This window comes from Perna viridis, chromosome 6, assembly GCF_037379345.1.
Source record: "Perna viridis isolate PV_CMFRI_1.1 ecotype Kerala chromosome 6, ASM3737934v1, whole genome shotgun sequence".
NCBI classification, from domain to species: Eukaryota; Metazoa; Mollusca; class Bivalvia; order Mytilida; family Mytilidae; genus Perna; species Perna viridis.
Window position 1 is genome coordinate 19,596,426 of NC_142450.1, and position 22,915 is coordinate 19,619,340.

A 22,915-nucleotide genomic window follows, 5' to 3' on the forward strand; every position below is an offset into this window, starting at 1 on the left:
CATCTAGATGCTTCGCACATCTATCTAGATACTTCTCACAAGCATCTAGATGCTCCTCAAAAGTATCTAGATGCTATACATGAACATCTAGATACTCTTCAATTTGATATATTGGCAAGTATCTAGATGGTATTGAAAAGCAATTAGATACAAACATAACCCCAACGTCCAATCAAAAACCTTTTCTCATCTCTGGTTTCTACGAGATTTTGTATTCGAGATGAAACATGGCCGACAGTTTCAGATAAGACAAAGAGGACACAAGAGCGCAATTATTTGTAATGCATTTTCCATAGGGTACCTATGTAGTTTGAAAATTAATTTCAAGAAAACAACACAAATTAGCAGAAAATGAGTTTCTGTTCCTAAAACTAGAAAAGCATACTTTTTATTTGCACAAAAAAAAAGTACATGGTCATGCGGCAAAAGTTGACCTAAATTTCAGTTGTTATGGACTCTTGAAAATTCAGCACAAAATACACTGCAAAAAAAATGAAGCACCTAGATTTCATTTATGAGAAATCATTTCAACCCTATAACATTTTATTAATTATTACCAAAATAAAATCAATCATAAATGGGTAAGCTTTGAAATGAAAATAAATTTCAAGCCATATCCAACCAATCAGGTACCACCTTGTATTCAGTACTCAGTACCATGTTGGGGTAAAAAAGTTCCCGGTAGAATGTAAACAAATAATTGCGCATTTGTATCCTATAGAAAACATGAAGCGGTTAAGAATCAGTACTCAAGTTCGCATTCATAAAGCACATCTAATTACAAGTACAGAAACCAAGTTAGGTGAAAATCCGTTAAAGTTTAGTCGAGATATTCCCTTTTTAGTTTGGAGTGCGAGTTTGCGGCCAGTGATGAAAAATTTCCACAGAAAGCAAAAATAAAAAATTAAAAATGGAAAAATTTCTTATTAAAATATCTTAGAAATTATTATGACTTATGTTTTCCAATACTTTAAGCAATACTCCTTCTATGCATGTACAAGTTGAAATCTAAATTTTTTAAGAGTAGAATCTACCCTTCTAATAGTAAAAATACAAAAAAATGGCCAAAAGTTGGAAATTTTCCTTAAAACTTTCTAAATTAAGTGAAATGAAGATGCACTTTCTAACTTTATCATGTAATTTTTAATTGTTGGTGATAAGAGGTACCAGAATGACAGCAACAAATTTTGCTTGTCATCATGATAATTATAGAAGAGCCATAAGATCATCAAATGGCATCTTTGAAGAATTTTATATGTTTGAAGGGGGGGCACCTGTTGTTTATCCTGTAAATAGTGCAAAGACTGAACTTTTCACATCAACTTGTACTGCAAAACAAGGGTATAAAATAAACTTGCATCAGAGCACACCAACACTTATCAAAGCTAAATTAATAGAGTCAACATTTCAAATTTATAAAATGTCAGGATTCAAAAAAGGAAATAAATACACATTTAAATCTGGGAATTTACCTCACAACAAAGCAAGGACTAAACTTTCAACAGTGAAAAGTGACTTAGAAACACCTAAATACATTAGACTTACAAGGAAAACTCATGAACTGGTTGTTAATGATCCATACACTGATCCAGAGGAGAAGGCAGAGCGGTCCAGTCGTGCGGCCAAGTTACTGCGACCAAAATCTAAATCTGTTCCTGTTGCTAGGAAATCTAAGAAAGGAGCTAAAAAAGAAAAAAGGTAGGACATATAAAAATAAATAACATAATTAACTTACAATCAAACAGTTTATTAATGGATCCTTTTTGATTCTCAAAAACAAGATTTTATATATATTTATATGTGAAATATACTTACCATAAAATACACATATTTTATATTGAATATATTCCTCCTTTTAGTATGTTCCCATCGCAAAAAAAAAGGTGAAGGTCGAAAGTATCACACGATACGTACTCACCATTGGATTACCTATGTACAGGTAAGCTCAGTTAATTTTTGGCGTCCAAATACCATAATTAACTTAGAAAGAAAAAACCTTGGGGTGGTGGTTGGCTCTTGGTAAGTATATTTCACATATAAATATATATAAAATCTTGTTTTTGAGAATCAAAAAGGATCCATTTTATATATATTGGTGAAATATACTTACCATAAAATATACATATTTTATATTGAATACTCACTGACTTCAAAGCAGTGTTAACTAGGTGGCGGATACATTTCTTTCTACAGTCATCAATTTCTATACAAATAAAATTCTTCCACCAACAACCATAACTAAATACACTTATTTACAAGATCTCAAAGACTCATCCTGTAAATAAGAAAAATTATATTCAGATTCTCTGCCTCATCACAGTATCACTAATCAGATAAATTCTAAAAACTTGTACACAATACAATTACAGAAACAAATTATTGCAGAACTTTTTGGAGATCCATATCTCTCAAATAAAACTTGACAAAAGTCGATTCTGATGACCAATCCGCTGCATCAAGAATCGATTTCGTCGATGCACCATTGTATAATGCCCAAGAAGGAGCAATTGCCCTTGTTGAATGAGCTTTGACATGTACTGTTTTGTCTTCATAAGCCATCCTAATTGTGCTTACAATCCATTTAGAAATTGTAACTGCTGAGACAGGTTTATGTGGCTCATTCATAGCCAGAAACAATTTTACCCTCTCAGTTGGTTCTAATTTTTGTCTTCCCTTTTTTGTTCTCTCCAAATATTGAACAATTGACCTTTTTGGATCTAACAATATCCTATCAGAATATTGTGGAACAAAAATTTTCATACCAAAATGACTTTGTCTATCCTGTTTTGCCAAACCATGTCTAATAAAAGTTATACCCTTCTTCTGAATTTTCATAGACTCTTTATCAATCCTTAAACTTTGCAAATCGCTACATCTTCTAAAAGTAGTGATGGCTATAAGGAAGATGGTTTTGAAAGTAAGAAATTTCAATGAAACTTCATGTAATGGTTCAAAAGGTCTATTTTCCAACACTTCAAGAACCAATTCCAAATCCCATTCTGGTAAAAGTTTAACTTTAGGTGGTCTAGAATGAAAAACTCCCTTAAGAAGCCTAGAAATATAGGGATGTTGACCAACTTGAAAATTACCTATTGGTGGTAAAGTAGCTGACAACATTTACCTGTACCCTGAAATGGTTCTATACTGTAACCCAGAATCAAAAAGATGAACTAGAAAATCAGCAATCTGATTCAAAGATGCATTATAGGGATCAATTTGTTGTTGATCACACCAGCTACGGAACTTTTCGAATTTCTTAATATAATCTCGTTGTGTACCTTTGCGCCAGGACGCATTGAGTAAGTTTGTAGCTGACTCTGAAAACCCTTCTGCCTTGAAGTTTCTGTTGAGAGGAACCATGCTGTTAGACTCAACATTTGAACATTGGGATGATAAATTTCTGTTTTGGGTTGACTTAACAGATTCTCCCAAATTGGTAACCTGATTGGAGGTGCAATTAGCATTTGTAAAACCTCCGGATACCAATGTCGTCTTGGCCATTGTGGGGCAATTAGAATAATTTGGCAATTGAACTGCCTCATATATTCTAATATCCTCGGAATTAGACAAATCGGAGGAAACGCATATGCAAACATGTTCTCCCACGAAATTGTCAGAGCATCCATAGCAAGAGCCTCTGGATGGGGATACCATGTGCAAAAAACTGTTGTTTGTTTGTTTTGCCCTGATGCAAAAAGATCTATCAGGGGAAACCCCCAATGTTGAAAAATTTTCTGAACTACTAATTTGTTCAACATCCATTCTGTATGGCGTATCTTTACTCTGCTTAATTGATCGGCTAGTACATTCTTTTTGCCCACAATATGAGTTGCTTTCAAGATCATATTGTTCTGTAAAGCTAACTGCCACAATACCCAAGTTAGACAACAAAGATCTGGTGATTTCGTTCCCCCTTGTTTGTTGATATATTGGACAACACTGGTGTTGTCGCTCCTGATCAACACACATTTGCCCTTTAATTGATTCAGAAAATATTGAATGGTGAAATAAACTGCTTTCATTTCCAGATTGTTGATATGCCAAAGTTTCTGAATTGCATTCCATTCTCCCTGAAAAATTTGACTGCCAATGTAACCCCCAAAACCGCTTTTGGAAGCATCTGTTGTGACCATAACAGAATTTGTTGGAGACACTAAAGATTGGCCTTTCAGCGTGTTTACTGAATATGTCCACCACATAAGATGGGATTTTAGATGTGGAGTAAATGGAATTTCTACAGACATATCCCTGCATGTTGGTCGCCAAAAACTCAACAGATGCAGTTGTACTGGCCTCATGTGTAGACGAGCATTTGGAATTAACTCCACACATGAAGCCATTATCCCTAGAATTCGAAGAAAATCTAGAGCAGTTGTTTCCATTGAAAACATTTTCTGAATCAAAGTTTGAAGCTTTTGTATTCTCTCCAAAGTTGGAAACACTAGCCCTTTGTCTAGACGAAAATAACCCCCCAGATAAATGACTTTTTGACTGGGTATCAAACTGGATTTCTCTTTGTTTATGATGAAACCCAGTGAAACTAGAAGGTTGAGGCATGTTTGACGATCTTTCTGTAATAGATTTTTGTCTTGGTTTACAATCAACCAATCGTCCAGATAAACCACTAATCTGACATTCTGAGCTCTTAGATAAGCTGCTACTACAGTCACTAACTTTGTAAAAATTCTTGGAGCGCATGTTGGACCGAAACACATTGCTTTCCATTGGTAACACTGATTCTGAATACAAAACCTCATGAACCTTCTGTGACTTAGAAGTATTGGTACATGAAGATATGCATCGGATAGATCTAGAGATATTGCCCAATCTTCTCGTTTCACTAAGTTTATCACTTTTCTCATAGTATCCATCTTGAAATGGATCTTTTTTAGATAAGTGTTTAACGGTTTTAAGTTTGTTACCATCCTGAATTTCCCATTCTTTTTGGGGATTAGAAATAAGGTACTGTAAAAACCTCCCAGACATTGTGGGTAATGAATTTGTTCTATAACGTTTTTTTCCCTTAAAATGTCTATTTCCTTCAAAAATATAGGAAGATTTTCTTGGGCTACTGAAGTTCTCTTTATCCCCGTAAACGGAGGTTTGTGGAGAAATTCTAGCTTGTACCCCATTTCTATTATGGAAATAACCCACTGATCTGATGTTATTTGTTTCCAATTTTGAAGAAAATGTGTCAACCGTCCCCCCACTGGAATCTCTGGACACATTAAAAAACTTACTTGTGAGTCAACTATCATTCCTCTTGGGGATCCGAAAGGAACCCCAGGAAGACTGTGAAGGCCCTTTTCCCCCTTTTGCATCTCTTTTAGGAGCACCCTCAGTAAAGAAATTCTTCTCCTTGGTTGCTGTACTACTCTGCTTTCTGTTTTTAGAAAAACCAGAAGAAGAAAAGTTATTATTAGGAAACTTAGGATTTCCTTTATTGCCAACATTCTTTGTCCCTTCTGATACCTGACATTTTACCTTTTTGGCAGAATAATCATTGTCATAATCAAAGGATTTCCTTTTCTTATTTTTATCTGAACAATATTCAGGCAACCAATCCTTCAATTGGTCATTCTGTTCCTTTCTTTTCTCAAGACATGACTCTAAAGCCTTTCCGAACAAGCCCTCTTCTGTCAGAGGTAAATATTGACATTTTGAGCGCAGATCACTAAGTTTCACAAGACCTGTGTCTTGTGCTGCTGCTTTCCTACGAATAAGGTGGAAAAATGCACCAGCACGCCCAGCCTGATCTAAGGATTTTGTTGACATTGCAAAAATGTCCTTAATATTCTCACCAAGACTGTGTTTGTCAAAATTGCCACTTTCTACAGATTGAGCTAGAGAACCTAAAGCTTGCTGTATGTATAGCAGAGAAATTATATTCATTCGAGCTCCTAACTGCCCTTGAAAACCTAATTTCTCAATCTGTTTATATGGTTGTGAAAATAACTGACGACGAGTATCCCAACCTTTTACTGCTTTCAAACCATGGGTTTGTCTAAGCATCACCTCCATAAGGTCATCCAAAGTAGGTACCTGTAAAAATTCTACCGAATTATCATTTATAGGAAAACAGTTTTTGTATTCTTCCTTGTATGCCGAAATTCTATCTGGGTACGAACTACGCCAGGAATCTGACAAAATGTCAATCTGGGCCTGATCTAAAATCACCCCACTTCTTGCTTTCGCTTTATTTACATCTTCTTTAAAGATTTTAGATAAAACATCAACCTTGTTAGATTTCTCTGACAAACTATTACCAATCTCAGCACTAACTACCTGTTCTTCTGAATTCATAACCACATGTTTTGTAAACCGATCTGACTTTCGGTAATTCTCTGACACCTTTTCTACCAGAGCTATACTATCACCCGTGTCACTTTCAGGATCTGAACGTACATTTAAAAAATCACGTTCTTCTCCATTAACATGTAAAGAAATTTCAGACCTGGTGTCTAAATCATCTCTAGCAATAACTCTTGGTGACCCTAAATCTTCATCTAAATTAGGTTCTAGAGCTATAATAGGCCTACGCACCCCTGAAACAGAGCCGTTACCCTCAACACCTGCATCTAGTGGCCGACGCTCCCCTGTAGGGACGTTTCCCACATTCAAGTCAGATCTGGACAAAACAGTGTTTTCCCTATTCTGACTACTTGTTTTCTCTACTTGAAAAAGCTGCAACAACTGATCAAATTTATTGTTCATGCTTTCCTCAAGTGATTTAAACTTCTGTTCGTATTCTTGCTGCAAACTCGCAGTTTTAGAAACTCGTTTAGACTTTTTACCTTTCTGTGTGGATACAGACTTATCCATTCCAGAAGTTCTTGAACTGTTCAGACTAGCACCTTTCGAACTTCCCGCGCGTACGGGAGAGTCTTCCGTATAAATAAACTCAGAGCTTTGGCTTTGAGCGTCTGATTCTTCCATCGTAACGACTAAATGTCACTTAAAGACAAAAAAACTATGCACGTATAAAACAATGTCCCTTAAAGACAAACTACTACTGAACTAAATAAAATAAATTTTATGGAAACATCCGTCCAAAAGGACGCAAAAATTTAAACTGAGCTTACCTGTACATAGGTAATCCAATGGTGAGTACGTATCATGTGTGATACTTTTGACCTTCACCTTTTTTTTTGAGATGGGAACATACTAAAAGGAGGAATATATTCAATATAAAATATGTATATTTTATGGTAAGTATATTTCACCAATATATATAAAATGTAGATTTTGAAAAAAAATAAAAAATATATGCCATATGTGCACAATTTTCAAACTATTTAGGATGTTTTTTCCTTAAAACTTGCAAATTAATTTCCAAGAACACAAATTCTTGCACTTTGTATAGTAATTAATCTTTATTTAAGTTATAAAGTAGGAAAAAATCAACTAGATATCAGCCCAATATACATAAATGCTCCATTAAAAAAATATTAAAATTAAGGGGGAGATAACTCTAAATTGCATTTGAATATAGAAATAACTATAGTGTTAGTAGGACATTAAATATGGTTTCTTTTCTAATTTTCAGGTTGAATTCTGATTCCCACAGAGTGCTGTGCCTTTACAAGTCAGAAAACATGTGGAATTGCGCATTTAGAGAGCATATGATGAAAAGTCCAGACTGTGATGGTATTTTACTATACGATTTGGACAAAGAAGAAAAAAGAGGTTTCTCATCAAGATTTCGACTTATTTGCGCATCGTGTAAATACTTCTCGAAGATGTATACACAGTATGAGGAACTTGAAACCGGCAGACCGGGTAGAAAACCCTCAAAACTAACAACTGGTGTACTAGTTGGCCTGAGTCAGACTCCAATTGGTCCTACAAGCTTGCGCAAAATCTTTCTAAGTGGCAATATTTCAACTCCAGCAGCCTCTAGCCTGCAAAGAAGGACAAATCAAGTATATAAAAACATTGTACAAGTTGTAAAAAAAGACATGAAAAGAAGAAGGGAAGAATTAGTTGAAATAAACCGCCTCCGAGGAAAGAAAAATCCAAGATGTATTAGTGTTCAAATGGATGGCATGTACAGCAACAGACCCTACTCAGGAATTGGACGCACACCGTTCCAACCGGCTAATCAGGTTGTGTATACATCAGCTGAAAATGTAACAAAAAAACATAATATTGTTAATTTGGTTGACAAAAATAAGCTCTGTTCAGAGCATTCTTCACTAGATGTTGATTTTGACTCAGGCCAACTCCACTCTGAATGTACAGATGAATGCAGTGCTAATATTCCAATGGTGAAGAGCATTGGTGATGAATATGTATGGGCCAGGGAGTGCCTTGAAGACCTTTTAAAAGACAACATAGAAGTAGACTATTTAGTTACTGACCCAGACAGTTCAGCTTACAGAGCTGCAGTTGATTTGTATGAGGAGGGAAAATCAAAAACTGAGCCTCAGCATTTCATTGATACCAGGCATTTGTCGGAAAATATGCGGAAAAGTGTGAAGAAAGACAAAAGTCTCCTAAAAATCATGCCGGCACGGACACAAAAGCAACGCCAAAAGCTACTGAATAACTTTGCAACAGACTTAACTGAAAGGTGCAATTCTGAACTTGCTGTATGTACTAAGCAATTTGGAGGAAATTTTAAAAGAGTTAAATCAAAGATGTCTCATACAGTTGATGCAGTTATCCGGTGCTACATGGCAAAACATGACTTATGCAAGAAATATTCTTTTGTATGTGGCAAGAGTGAGTGGCTCAAGAGGAGAAGTCTACTACCAAAGACATTCAAAATCATGCACACCCATGAAAACATGGATTTTATTCGTATCGCAGTAAATAAGCGCCTCGGACCAAAAGCACTTGAGAAGACCAGGCTTAATATGAACACTAACTTTGTCGAGGGTGTGAATCGTAGCATAAGGCGTTCCTTACCTTCAAATGTAACGTACGAAAAGAACTATTCTGGAAGGGCACACTCAGCCATCCATAGAGTAAATCTTGGTCCAGGTGAATCCATCCTTGAGTTGTGCAGTGCCTTACACTGTGACATTCCAGTTGGGAGTACAGCTTACCAGGCTCTGAAAAGTGTGCAGAAATTAGACATTTTACAAAAGCAGCATAAGCAAACAATGGAATACAAGAAATATAGAAGTGAAAAACGTGAAAAACTGTACAAACTGTATGAAAAATTAAGTGAAATTATTGCGTACGAGAAAAACTTGCTACTGAAAGTGAAAAAGAACAGAAACCTTCTTCTCAAAACAAACACACAGACCATTCCTACAGTGTAAAAAGCAAGAAAAGGAGAATTTCTGTTAGAAAATAGTTTTTATATTAATAAAATTACATATTAAACAATATGGTTTGTGTGATTTTGAGCAGAGGCCTTGACTTTTGCAGTGAATTCTCTCCTGGTTAAACTCATGTTGTTCTATGGCTATGTGGTCTGGATTGACACACAGTTTCTCATGGCAGATATGGCTGCACTCTTTGTCATTAAAAGATTTTTGAAAGTCATCCCTTGTGATCCTATGCCTTATCATGTAGGAAAGCCTGTGTGCAGCCTCCCTTTTGCCCTCTCCATCAGGCCATTTCACAACTTGGACCCCATAACCTGACTTGGACTTCCGTGCCCCTATCCATTCAATGCATCCCTTACCACTGCCCATTAAAATAGCCTTTTTGAAAAACTTTTTCTCAAAAAGCATCCATTTTGAAAAAAGAATGATCAAAGTCACCACAGAGTTTGCAGGAAAGCTAAGCACCAAAAAACAGTGATGAAGGAAAAAAGTGAATGTGAAAGTACACATTCTCTATAGGATACAAGAGCGCAATTATTTGTAATGCATTTTCCATAGGGTACCTATGTAGTTTGAAAATTAATTTCAAGAAAACAACACAAATTAGCAGAAAATGAGTTTCTGTTCCTAAAACTAGAAAAGCATACTTTTTATTTGCACAAAAAAAAAGTACATGGTCATGCGGCAAAAGTTGACCTAAATTTCAGTTGTTATAGACTCTTGATAATTCAGCACAAAATACACTGCAAAAAAAATGAAGCACCTAGATTTCATTTATGAGAAATCATTTCAACCCTATAACATTTTATTAATTATTACCAAAATAAAATCAATCATAAATGGGTAAGCTTTGAAATGAAAATAAATTTCAAGCCATATCCAACCAATCAGGTACCACCTTGTATTCAGTACTCAGTACCATGTTGGGGTAAAAAAGTTCCCGGTAGAATGTAAACAAATAATTGCGCATTTGTATCCAAGAACGTTTCCTCAGGCAAGTTCAGTCGACTGTAGATTACTGCGCTCGTATAAGGGTCTTCGGATTCTTTGGAACCAGAAACTGTAAACAATTTGAAAACAAGGTAAATTGAAGTCGCTAGAGTATTTTTGTGAAGTTTCATATCGAGAGTGTACTCCTTCTATGTCGTCTATATTGCACCCAGGTGATGCATTTTATGGTATTAGCCGATTCAAAATTCAGTCACAGTCTGTGAAATCCTAAGATTCCCATTCCCTTAACTAAAAAGTTTTTTATTTTTTGAAAAAATATTAGATACTTATCATTCAATTATCACCAATTATTTAATTGAAACATATTCACGTGTTCCAAATCTTACTGAAACATAGCAAAATCACAGTATACAAACCTGTGCGCCTGAAATGTCTTTTTGACGTTTATTTTGTACACTTTTTGACGTTTTTGCGTTTGACGGCGTGATTCGAAGGGACTGTGAGGTAAGTTATATCACATTGTAGCTTTATATTTACAATCATTCTCTTTGAAAATTTCCATGAACACCTGTTAGTGATTGATTGAAGTGCTGTTCTTTTTATTTGGCTCTATATCAAAAAGAAAGTAGTTATTGACGTTTAAAGTTGCAATTTGTTTACTGTCAAACCGAAAACTGTATTTTTTTAATGTGTTAAAATGTAATGATAAAGTTTATATTTACACTACGACAAATAAAAATCATAACAAACATGTTCTCTAAGTGACAAGATCCCGCAACACTGATTTCTATGTGAAAATTGCGAAAATAAAAATTTTCATGGCATTGTTAGGGACATGTAATGTATTCATTATCTTTATCCTTGTTTTGAAAAGGAAAGCGAATTACATATATGGAAATAGTCATTTTGAAAGAAACATGTCTTCTTAAAAAAAAAATTGACATTTCATGCACAAAAACTAAATTTTGCAGAACCTTCTGAAGCACCATTCACACAACATTTTTTAAAATAAAAATTTTCATGGCATTGTTAGGGACATGTAATGTATTCATTATCTTTATCCTTGTTTTGAAAAGGAAAGCGAATTACATATATGGAAATAGTCATTTTGAAAGAAACATGTCTTCTTAAAAAAAAAATTGACATTTCATGCACAAAAACTAAATTTTGCAGAACCTTCTGAAGCACCATTCACACAACATTTTTTAAAATTCCAAATATATTTCATAACTTCCTTGAACTGTAACCTTGAAAATATAGTGTCCAAGATGTTGTAAAGGGCTATGCAGTTTTGTCAAGTCTATTAAAATGATAGTACGCCTTTGTGTACTAATGGAATGAAAAAAAAATGATAGTACCCTTTGCGTACTAATGGAATGACAGACTGTATCCGATATTTCCTTACAACTTTCGTTTGAGATGAGAAATAAGGTGAAATTAAATCAGGAAGTACTGAACAGACATATGATAAATTCATACCGCTTTGGAATATTTTTTTTAAGATTTATTCTTTTATTGCAGATGGGGAATAGTACGTTGTGTATGGTGGAATCGACGGTTTCAGCCGATTTGTGACATTTTAGCAAGCCAGCGATAATAATCGGCCAACAACCGTATATGATCTGTTTATTGACGCCACCAAAAAGCATGGGATTCCTTCAAGAATTAGAGTGGATCATGGATCAGAAAATGCCGATATCTGCATTTTTATGGAAGGTTTCCGTGGTGACAACAGGGGAAGTGCCATTCGTGGAAAAAGTGCACATAACCAGAGAATAGAAAGGTTATGGGTTGATCTTTGGGACTCTGTATCTAATAATGAATTTAATGATTTATTTACCTACATGAAGGATGGAGACATATTAGATATAACACCTGCTTTACAACTGTGGGCTTTTCATTATGTTTTTATTCCAAGAGTTAATGAATCCCTTAAAGTATTTGTATACCAGTATAATAATCATGGACTTAGTACAGAAAGGAATAGATCACCCTACCGGATTTTCATTCAAGGGGTTCTATAAACAATGCATTCAAATAATGTATTTATTGCAGATTTGATAATACAATACATCTATATTAACTAAAATGAACTCAATGACATTTTGAAAATGCGAGTATTGCAGATTTTTCACAGACTAAGAATACCCCTAGAGCTCTTATCTATTTGCACAATATTAATCTTCTAAATCTTTGAAACATAGGTAATCAACAATTACTGAAATGATTGAAGATGAACTAACCAACACAGTATCCTGACTATTTCATCTCAACTCACCTTCACTAGATGCCTAAAAGAACAATATTGAGAGTCTTTAAAGAGCACCACCATAACTTAAAAAATGCACAACATATTGTACGGGTTCAATATTATAGCCTGTCGAAGTCAGGCATATTTTGGAGAGAGTAGGCTCATGTTTCCTAAAATTCATATTGGTGTAAAGAAAATATTTCAAATCTTTATTCAGGGAAGGATTTAATTTGGAGCTATCTTTAAATAACTTAATGCCTTAGACAGCATGCTCAGAATATCCAAAATGATCTCGAGGATCTGTGATTACAAGATTATAGGAATTAACATTTTTCGTTCAGGGGCATTACTTAACAAAAGTTAATGGTTTATAAATTTCTGCTAACACGCACACAACTACATATTGTGTCCATCAATCAATTAAAGTATCATTATATTCAACCCAGTAATTTCAGGAGTTGTAGTTACAAAAACAAGACTGATGGACATGAGCTTAAACTGTACAGATACTAAAGCAACTGCATAACAAATATCATTTATCTCCAATGAGTTGTTTAAATCTGACAAGACAAATAATTTTGATCTTACATACCACTGTATGAATAAAATTACTGGCTGCAACAGCTGTTCTTCGATGTGTTCTTTCTCAGTTCACAGATGCAGGTATAACAACTGGTGCCTATAAGTGAATACAAGCATAACCAGCATAAGCTAATTAATTAAGGCCAAAGTGCCTAATTAGAAAATAGCAATGTCTTATCACCTGTCCAAAATTGTGTTTTAATGTAAAAAAAAAGAGTTGATATAACAGGAAATAAGCATAACGTTTTAATGTAATAAAAAGAGTTGACATAACAGGAAATTTTGTGAGTGGCACATAGACACCCTATTAAGTCTATATATTGTGGAAACAGATAGGAATTGTTTCCGAATTCTTTTCTTGTGCATTTTGTACATCCATTTATGTATAATTTCTTAGTAACATTATTTTAAACTAACTTTGTAATTGATCAATTAAGTGGGAGCTTTGAAAATTGCAATTGGAATTTTGGTTTGAATTGATGAAATAAAGAAATGAATGATGGACAAGTGTATTCCCAATGGTCCAACAATATGAAAGTCTAGACTTCACTCATCAAATAACACTTACACTTGGTGAAGTGATCGTGGCTGTTCTACGAGATGTTGTACCAGTTCCCTGAAATCAATAATAAATCGATTACATGATAGTTTTCACGTCTTGTGGACACTGTGTAATCAATTTTTTTGTTTGTTTGTTGGGGTTTAACGCCCAAGCACTATTTCAGCTATATTCAGATGACTGTAATCAATCATAGGCTATAAATAATGGAGAAAAAAAATATTGCCTGTTATCAGCAAAATTCATCTAGGCAAGTTATTGAAACAGACAGAGGATAGCAGAACATACTGACAAAGGATTCCTACATAACGTATTTTGGTGTGTAATATATGCTTTTATGTACTGTGCTCAGTGCAATTTTGAAGGTCAAGACATTGGAAAACAAATTCTTTAAGCTTAGAGTGCAGTAAAATTTTGTAAGAAAAATGATCTATATTTTACACTTGATTGGTCAATTTATTTACCTTGATGTGGTATTTCCTATGAAAATGTAAAGGAAATGAACTTATATGCAGACTTAAACATCATGTAAACATCAGTCGAATAATTCTAATTTCAAAGTTTGATAAAAATTTACACAAGATGTATGAAATGGCTTATTAAAAACAAAATCGGAAGTTGGGGAAAAACAGACATTACGGTTTTGGTTATAACTCAAATTTCACAATTTTTCATTTAAGAACGTACTTTTAAGAAAGAAAATTGTATTAAAGAAACTATCAAAATAAGTATCAGAATAATCATTTTAGCTGTAAAAACATTTAATATGGAGGGTTTAACCAAAAAAGCACTTTGTTACTTTTCAGTTTTCAGTTGTTTAATTTTAATCTCTAACAAAGTTTTATAAAAAGATTATATTATACAACCTTTGCTTGAAACATATTATTAAGACATTTGAACATGATTTTAAGAAAATATCACAAAAAATTCAATACTTAAAAATGTTTTTGATGATTAAATAAAATTTCTTTCAGGAACATTTCCCTTCCAGTTTGTTTGCTCACATTACAAAATGTCTTTTCTTGTACCAAAATCTTTTATTTCATGGACAATTCTGATACATTGATGTATAATACGCACCCCAATGTTCTGGTAATAATTTATATGTAAAAATGTGAGCATAACAAATAATAGATCTTTTTGTGCTAACGTTGGGGTAGTCGATGAGCGTGCTCAATATACACTTCCGCGAGAAAAATTCTTTTGTTTTACCCAAGCTCTACCTCATGGAAGAGTATATTGAGCATGCTCACCAACTTACCACACAAGGGTCTATTGAACTGAACATGTTTTATTGCATAAAGAGCAAAGGGATTGGATAATAGTTATTTCAACTTATAAACGTCCTCTCCCATAATTACTTCCACCTGTCGAAGAACATTGTTACGTTTTCCTATATCCTTTCTTTTTCTAAGTGTCTGGCTGTCATTGCTTCATTTGTTATGGAGTCTTGATGAATGCCTTCAACATCTACCAAATTAAATTAAATTTGGAGAAGCCTTTACTTACACTTGTTCTTCTCGGGGTGCTGACTCTTCTGGGGGTGCTGACTCTTCTCGGGGGGTGCTGACTCTTCTGGGGGTACTGACTCTTCTCGGGGTGCTGACTCTTCTACTTTGCTGCTCAGGTGTATGTGTTTCTAGTGACTATAATTAAAAAATAAAGACTATTTTGTGTATTAGTGAAAGTAATTTGATATTGCTGGCTCAGGCAAAATAGCCTCTTAGTGGTTATTTTACTGACTCTTCAACAATAGCCTCCTAAGTCCTGTTAAAAGCCAAAGGTTTGAATATTTCAAATTTCAAATTTCTGTAATTTTGTGTTATCATTATAATTGGACAGTGTAAAAGTTATCACACCTGTAATCAAATGATCTGGAAAAAAATTGTTATGAGTAATGAGAAAATAGAAAAACTGTATGTTTATCATTATTTTGCCAGAACAGATAAATCAGCTACTTTACCAGAGTTGGTATTTCATAGAAGTAAACCATGCTCCCTAAATTTATCCCTGAAATGTCACTCCTTTATCATATTTATTGAAAAACCAAACACTTCAACAAGAATCAATTAATTTGAAGCATAAAACATACACTAGAGTTATCTGTTGACTGTACTACAGCAGTCCTTCTTCTTTGCTGCACAGTACCTTGGCCCTTTGACTGTCTGATCTAAAACAAATTGAGAAGGTCATTAAAACATTCAATTTGTCTAATTGTTATAGCATCTCAAATAAAATTCAAGGATGGGAATCTCTACGTCACACTGCATGGTATTGTTAGATTATTTTCAACTGCCATCATGGTCCCTTCAAGGTAAGCTTCTATGTGCTATAGCTCCGTGATAGTGTGGTGGAGGTGTTTGAGAACTTGCAGGCATGTAAAGACAAAAGAGATGTACTCCAGATGTCTGCCATTATGGGGTCATTTATGGACTAATATCTTAATCAAATCTGTCCACTCTACGAGCCATTGCACACAGAAACTTACCTCCAATTGGCCAAAATGGCAGTCCCACAAAAATCTTCCAATACCATGCAGTATGACATTAACTCCAACCCTGGTATTAAGGACCAACTTTGATGTACATACCTATTCATTTTGTAAATAAACGCCGAAATAGCACCCCCCTCCCCCCAAAAAAAGAAAGAGAAGAAAAATGTCAACCAATTTCTTGATACAACTTCTGTACTATATCTTATTCTTAAAACTTCCACATAAAAACTTAGTGTTAAATGTTTTCTTTTAATCATATACAGACTATTTATTTCATACATTTATAGTATTTTGATTATAAACATAATAATAGGTGATATCACTCAAATTGTCTTGCACAGGACATTAGAGCAGATCCAAAAATAAAAAAAAAATGTTTGGACATTTAGCAGCGTAATTTACATTTTTACCAGTAAGAATAATGTGGACTTTTCAGCAGGAAAAATCTATTTATTACTCACACTAGATCTTCTTGAGGTGCTGAATCCTCTACCTTGTTCCTCATGAGTTGGTGTTCTTACTTCTGCTGCCTTCTAAGTATAGTAGGTAAAAAACCCAATAATTTTGGTCAATTAATACTATGCAATAGATATCTTTTTTCCCTAGACATAAATCTTTTTACCTTTCTTACGCATTTTGATCATAAAAATCTTCATTTATATTGGTATTCATCTTTTTTTCTTGCATTTGAAAACTAGATAGTAACTTTATAGTGAAAAAAATATCCTAGGAACTTTCTAATGTCCAAATGACTTGGGTTAATTTAACTTACATTGGAGTTATCTGTTGCAGCCCTCATCCTTCGCTGAACAGGTTGTGTCCCAGATTGATTTGACTGTCCAGTCTGAAAAAAATTAAGAGTATCATTACAATATCATAAAGTATAAACCATATAAATAAAGCAATAGGGGGTTAGTTGTTGTTGATGTGAAATTCTAAGAAAGAGAAATCTTTAACAACTGTATTTGACTTACCCCTTAAAAAAATCAACATTTTAACATCAAAACATCAAGCAGATGTAATGAAAAGCAAATTGTGAAGACAACCACAAAGTGACAAAAATGTTAAAGTAGAAACCAGAGGTGAAAAATAAACAGTCATTAGTAAATGGGAAATTAAATTCTCCCATATGGGATACCTACAGAAAGAATGTGCTGAAATATGAAGCTATAACAGCTGTCATGAACAGTTGCTGGGACAACTGAAAACTGCAACTAAAATTTGTTACAGAATGACAAACACACAATGTTCAATACCCACATATACATGTAATAAATTTAATTAAGCAGTAAAATATTTCTGTTAGATCTAAATTGTGCCAACAAAATTAATTAGTACATTCTCATTTTCCTGCCATCCCTATAAAACTTGACCAAAATAAAACAAGAGGATCTCAAAGAGCCTGCAATGTTCACTTGGCAAATCATGCCCTATTAAATAAGTAAAGTATCATGCTTTATAGCCATGTTTGACAAAAAAAGGTGGCAAAAAGTTCAAAATGGCATAACTTGAAAATCCTATGCTAGATTTAGCTGTAAATTGATCTTGACCTTTGTTTTATTGCACAAAACAATTGTTTGAAAACAATTCATCAATGCTTCCTAAAATATCTTCTGAAAAATATTGGGGGAGTCGGGGGCTATTGGGCAGAAACTCAATGTCAATTTTTTCATTAGGGTACCACATAGTACCTCACCACCATGTATGGCATGGTATAAGTCGCAGTGGGAATATACAAATCAGGATTTTTTATCATCTATTTTTAATACTGAGATTCTATAATCCAAAAATATATAATATTTAGTGGACAAAAACTCTGGGAAGAAACACATATTAAATTCTCACACCAACCCTTTACTTTTTTTTATAAAATTGAATGAGAATCTACTTATTTTATAGTTTACTTGGGCATAGTGAAAAAATATTTACGTTTTGTATCGTGGGATAAATCATATCAACTGAAAAGAGGGAATATGCTGATTCTGCATAAATGCTGGTGACAATGATATCAGCCATTATGTAGTTAAGGAGTAAATGATTAATAGCCATATCAGTTTTCTGAGGTATGATATGAACATGATGAACAGAACTTGGTAGAAAAAATACAAACTACGCGTACAAAACCCTCCATGGTGTATGGGAATACTAATTTAGTGTTATCAACACAGTCTCCCATCAATCAGTTCTAACTGTCAGTCAGGATTCTTTTGGTTGAAAATAAGCATTAGAATATATGAGTGCAGCTCCCATATTAAACAGATGGATAAATAAAAACTATGATGGCTATTACAGGATTGAGGATTGATTGTAATTATATATGTTGATCTATAATATATGCATTTGTGTAAACACCAACACTAAGCTAATGATTAAACAATTGATAACTTACCATGTTCAAACATGAATGCTTCCTGAAAAATGTTTATTATATCTATAAAGCAACCTTTAATAACAAATCCCTTTCATTGTTGAGCAACATTTTGGTTTTACTTAATTCTCGCAAAGTAGTAGTGTTTGTATTGAAGAGCGAAATTAACAGGTACAATAACAAATTTAAACACAGGGAACCAAAACATATACATTACTTAAAAATGTTAAATAGTTCAGGATTTTTAACATGAATTTAATGGTAAGTTGACAATACTTAGCTTAATAAATGTTAATTTAATTAATTTTAATATTTCCATTTTACTTGTTAAACTTTGATATTGAACAATAACCTAATTTAAATAAAGTTATGTGTGTATGATTTTATTTAGAGTCCAGTATGTACATGTTTCATTGTATATAACTTAATAATGTCCTTGAAAGTCATTAGCATCCAAGATATTGGTAAAGACTTAAGTAGCACTCCAGCTAACGGTCATGCAAAATGTGATTCATGGGTAAAAAGCCTACATATTTTTATTTTTAATATTTTTAATATTTCATGAAATTTTCTACGTCCAAGGGCCATAACTTCCGTAAAAATCATTCAACCGTAAGGTCATTCGACCTTAACTTGTAACTTGTCATGATAAGACTATATCCCAAATAGGAAATCAATTGGATGAAGCATTACAAAAAAAAGTCCGAAAAACATAAAATTTCATGAAATTTTCTATGTCCAAGGGCCATAACTTCTGTAAAAATCATTCAATCGTAACGTCATTCCAACTTAACTTGTAACTTGCCATGATAAGACTATATACAAAATATGAAATCAATTGGATGAGGCATTACAAAAAAAAGTCCAGAAAACATAAAATTTCATGAAATTTTCTATGTCCAAGGGCCATAACTTCTGTAAAAATCATTCAACCGTAACGTCATTCAAACTTAACTTGTAATTTGTCATGATAAGACTTCATACCAAATATGAAATCAATTGGATGAGGTATTACAAAAAAAAGTCCGGAAAACCAAGTGTGACTGACGGACTGACGGAGTGCATTTGCCGAAAGGGGACAAAAATTGGGCAGGGGTACCCCTATGCCCTATTATTCAATCTGAAGGTCTGAGGGGGCATTAGCCCAGTTTAAATTTGCTGAAAAAGAATATAAAAAGAAATTAAATCATGGCTACACAACATTTTCATCATCGCCATATAACTGAGGAAACCATAATAACTATATTAACCAAATACCTTTGAAATCAAAGCATGAATAAAAATTACCAGGACAATGACTGCCAAGAAAAAACTCTCATCATCATCATTCAACTAAGAACTCAATGTTTCCTACACAAACCAAAAAAAATGGAATCCAGTCAACTGGTGTAAATGGTCACAAAAAGAATGTTAATACTGTCAGACAACTCATAGTGTCATGGTTATCTTAAGAGTTGCTTTCATCTTCATTATTCTTCCATAGTTAAGGAAACAACAGCATTTTGCCCTTACCTTTTAGTTTTAGTAAAGACCACCATGTTTTTTTACCAATGATAAATTTTAAATGATCAGTTTGTGCAGGATACCATAAAAACAACAATACCAACTTTTATTGTGTTTTTTTGGCATAGTTGCTGAGAAAAAGATTTTCAAAGTTAAACATGTGAAAAATGACAAAACATATGTTTCATAATATGGGGTCATAACTCCTACATCAGGAGAAGAATCATTTTAAAAATTTCATCATAGGTCTGTCTTCTGAAGGTAAACCATTTTACTCTCATATCTCAATTTTGCTTCATTCAACGGTTTTTATTTTATTTGCAAAAAAAGGTAGTTTGTCAAGAAAGTAATAACATCAAAAACAGCAAAACAAAAACCTCAAAAAGAAGGCAATAACTCTAACATGGGGAATTAACTTTACCTAAGCCACATTTGTTTAATCTTCTTAACAACATTAGGCTGACTTTATCACACCCAGGATCCCCAAAACAGGCTATCCTTAAGGAATATACTGGGTTTGTTCTCCTTCTATAAGCCCCAGCAGCAGCAGTCAATCCAGGTCTGCTGTCATGCTGGGTTCTGAAACAAGCAAATCTGTTGAAAAAAGTAAAACATCATACAACAGATCAAATAAAATAAGAAAAATCTATTTTAATACCTGAGAACATGAAACATTATTGGTACAGAGATTGGTGGAGTACCATCCTATTATTAAATTAGTGAATGTGGTTCCTTCCTGACTTGATAAATTAATTGTAACATTTCTGTGATGCACAATTTCATTAATATTTACCAATACATTAATAGCAAGCATGGCGAAGCATGGATGTACGCATGTGTATCTCTGGTGATCTGCTGTTCCTGTTGTCAAGATAAAATTTAACTCTGATTATACTATCCAAATCAAAGCATACAATGTAGCTTTTCTATGACAGGAAGGGCAATCATTTCCTATTTGGAATTTGCAGCTGCCAGTTGCATCCACATTTTGTTTGCATAACATGATACAGTACGTGTAAAACATTATTTACCTATAATGAACTGTAATATTTTCCAAAATTATCTGACCCCCTATAATAAACAAAATGCCCTGGAGATGTCTTAAGGGGTTAAAATTGTAAAGTATGACAAATACTACTAAGTCATTGTACAATTTGAAAATGTGAGGAAGTGGGGGAGGGGGTGTGGCTGGCTGGAATCCTTTTTGACAAAAAAAAAAAACAAAACAAAACAAAACCCACTTTTTTTACTCATTTTTACTACAAGGCTAATCTGAATTCCACTTTGTCCTAGTAGAAATTGGAATTCTGATTTGCAATGGTTTAAACTAGTACAAATCAAAATTCCAATTTTTAATTAAGACTTTTAATCCCTTTTTTTTTAACTCTGTATAAAATTGTGGTCAATTATTATCATTAAATGGTAAGTAATAACATGGAAGACCATAAAAGATTGTTTTATGAAAAACTAGCAAAATATGAGGATAAAAGCAGAGGATGCTTACCCTACCGGTGCACCTGGTCCATGCTCCTAGTTTTCTGTGGAGTCAGAGTTACTTTATCATGTTTATGTTCTTTGTTATCTATGTCTGTTTTCCATGTCTAGTCTTTGTACCTGGATTACATTCTTTTGATTACTGCTATAACCTTGGTTCCCTTGATTACTCTTTCCCACAAAATATGACTGGCTAAAGTTGGCCTTGTCAGGATTTAAATATGCATCAATCTTAAAGAGTCTTGATGCTGAAAATGATGGAGAACAATTCAAACACTGGGCTAAGTAAAAATTCATCAAAATATTGAAAAAGTGTTCTTTGTTTGTTTCAACTTGATCACATGTTGTAGCTGAATTGAATAAAATATTAAATGTAGTTTGAATTCTGTGGACAAACAAATTTTATGGTTTAAAATGCCAAGATGATCAAGAATCCTACTAGAAATTCAGGACAATCCGCAATCTCCTTAGTTCATGTAGAAATTGGGATATCTTCTAATTTGTTCTAGTAGAAATTGGAATTCTGATTTGTACTGGATTTAAACCAGTGCAAATCAGAATTTCAATTTCCACCAGGACAAATTTGAATTTCGATTTGCCCTAGAAGGATTCCGGATCCAACTGGATTCCAATTGCCCTGTAACATATGATTAAATCCTTGATTTGCTAGGTGCTGAAATATACATCTGTAAAAAAGAAATATTGTGCTCTGAAAAAAATATTATCATCTGACCCCCACTTTTTCTGTTTCTGGGAGGTTTTAAAGCCTTTGACTACTCCTACAATTCTAGGACGTTTTTGTATACTCAGAAGATATGGTGAAACTTATGGTGCTTAGCTTATGCCTACTCCTTATCAAATATTTATTAACATGTTACTAAATATTTATTGATATGAATAAATTCCATAGTGGCTGGCCATATTTGCCGTACAACATAATGAGGAGAGTTGTAGTAACCTCGCCAATGCCAATCTTCGTCCTTGGAGCTATGTTTTTTTTACATTTTCTGATATAATATATACGAATGCGCACTTCTCATTTTGCTACGAATGATTCCAAGATATGTCACCAAATAAGAAAACCCGAAGAACCTTTAGATGTCAGAGAAATGTGATAATGTCAATAACATAACAGTTAAAGGATACTACAGTGTCAAATTAAAGCAACAGGAAACATACATTTTATCCTGCAATGAGGTTATTTGTTAAACGAATAAAGGTATATGGTTATTTTTTTGCTGTATCCATACATTAACAGGTTATCGACTTTCTGGCTCCTCCCACTCTCGTGATCGGCGGAACTATTTTTTTCTGGTATGCGTAAATTAATCATGGCCGCCACCATAGATACGATATAAACAAATTGCGATTGCATATACGGTTAATCTTTTTTTTTTTTTGCTGTTTTGTTTCGTTTTCACCTGAATGAAATAAA

General features: G+C 33.7%; 4 protein-coding genes and 2 pseudogenes across 6 annotated transcripts in view; 3 read left to right on the forward strand and 3 right to left on the reverse strand.

The window, feature by feature from the left end:
* LOC148613980 (beta-1,4-galactosyltransferase 5-like) overlaps positions 1-22,915 on the forward strand; it is a 93,425-nt gene that overhangs the window by 7,051 nt on the left and 63,459 nt on the right. Inside the window, exon 1 of one of the 2 annotated variants that reach the window (XM_088587676.1) lies at positions 18,606-18,744. The exons of the other annotated variant lie outside the window; for it this stretch is intronic. The gene's annotated coding sequence lies outside the window, so the exon portion shown is untranslated. Of the gene's footprint in view, positions 1-18,605; positions 18,745-22,915 lie in introns of those variants that run through there. 2 annotated transcript variants of the gene reach the window in all.
* On the forward strand, positions 1,172-9,304 carry LOC148613981 (uncharacterized; annotated as a pseudogene).
* Positions 2,377-3,117, reverse strand: LOC148613982 (uncharacterized). Its single transcript, XM_088586243.1, has one exon. It carries the CDS (start codon positions 3,115-3,117, stop codon positions 2,377-2,379), a length of 741 nt encoding a protein of 246 aa, XP_088442369.1.
* LOC148613983 (uncharacterized) lies at positions 5,248-6,936 on the reverse strand. Its single transcript, XM_088586244.1, has one exon. It carries the CDS (start codon positions 6,934-6,936, stop codon positions 5,248-5,250), a length of 1,689 nt encoding a protein of 562 aa, XP_088442370.1.
* On the reverse strand, positions 8,923-21,426 carry LOC148613984 (uncharacterized). 2 transcript variants are annotated; one of them, XM_088587681.1, is made up of 9 exons: positions 20,408-21,426; positions 18,505-18,526; positions 16,888-16,959; positions 16,577-16,645; positions 15,714-15,791; positions 15,131-15,267; positions 13,631-13,678; positions 13,073-13,159; positions 8,923-9,056 (listed from the first exon to the last, which is right to left on the reverse strand). In XM_088587681.1, exons 1-8 carry the CDS (start codon positions 20,416-20,418, stop codon positions 13,132-13,134), a joined length of 465 nt encoding a protein of 154 aa, XP_088443807.1. In that variant the 5' UTR covers positions 20,419-21,426; the 3' UTR covers positions 8,923-9,056; positions 13,073-13,131. The 2 variants fall into 2 exon arrangements, with proteins under 2 accessions (XP_088443807.1, XP_088443806.1); XM_088587680.1 differs by having other exon boundaries at positions 16,577-16,648.
* Positions 9,456-13,633, forward strand: LOC148613985 (uncharacterized; annotated as a pseudogene).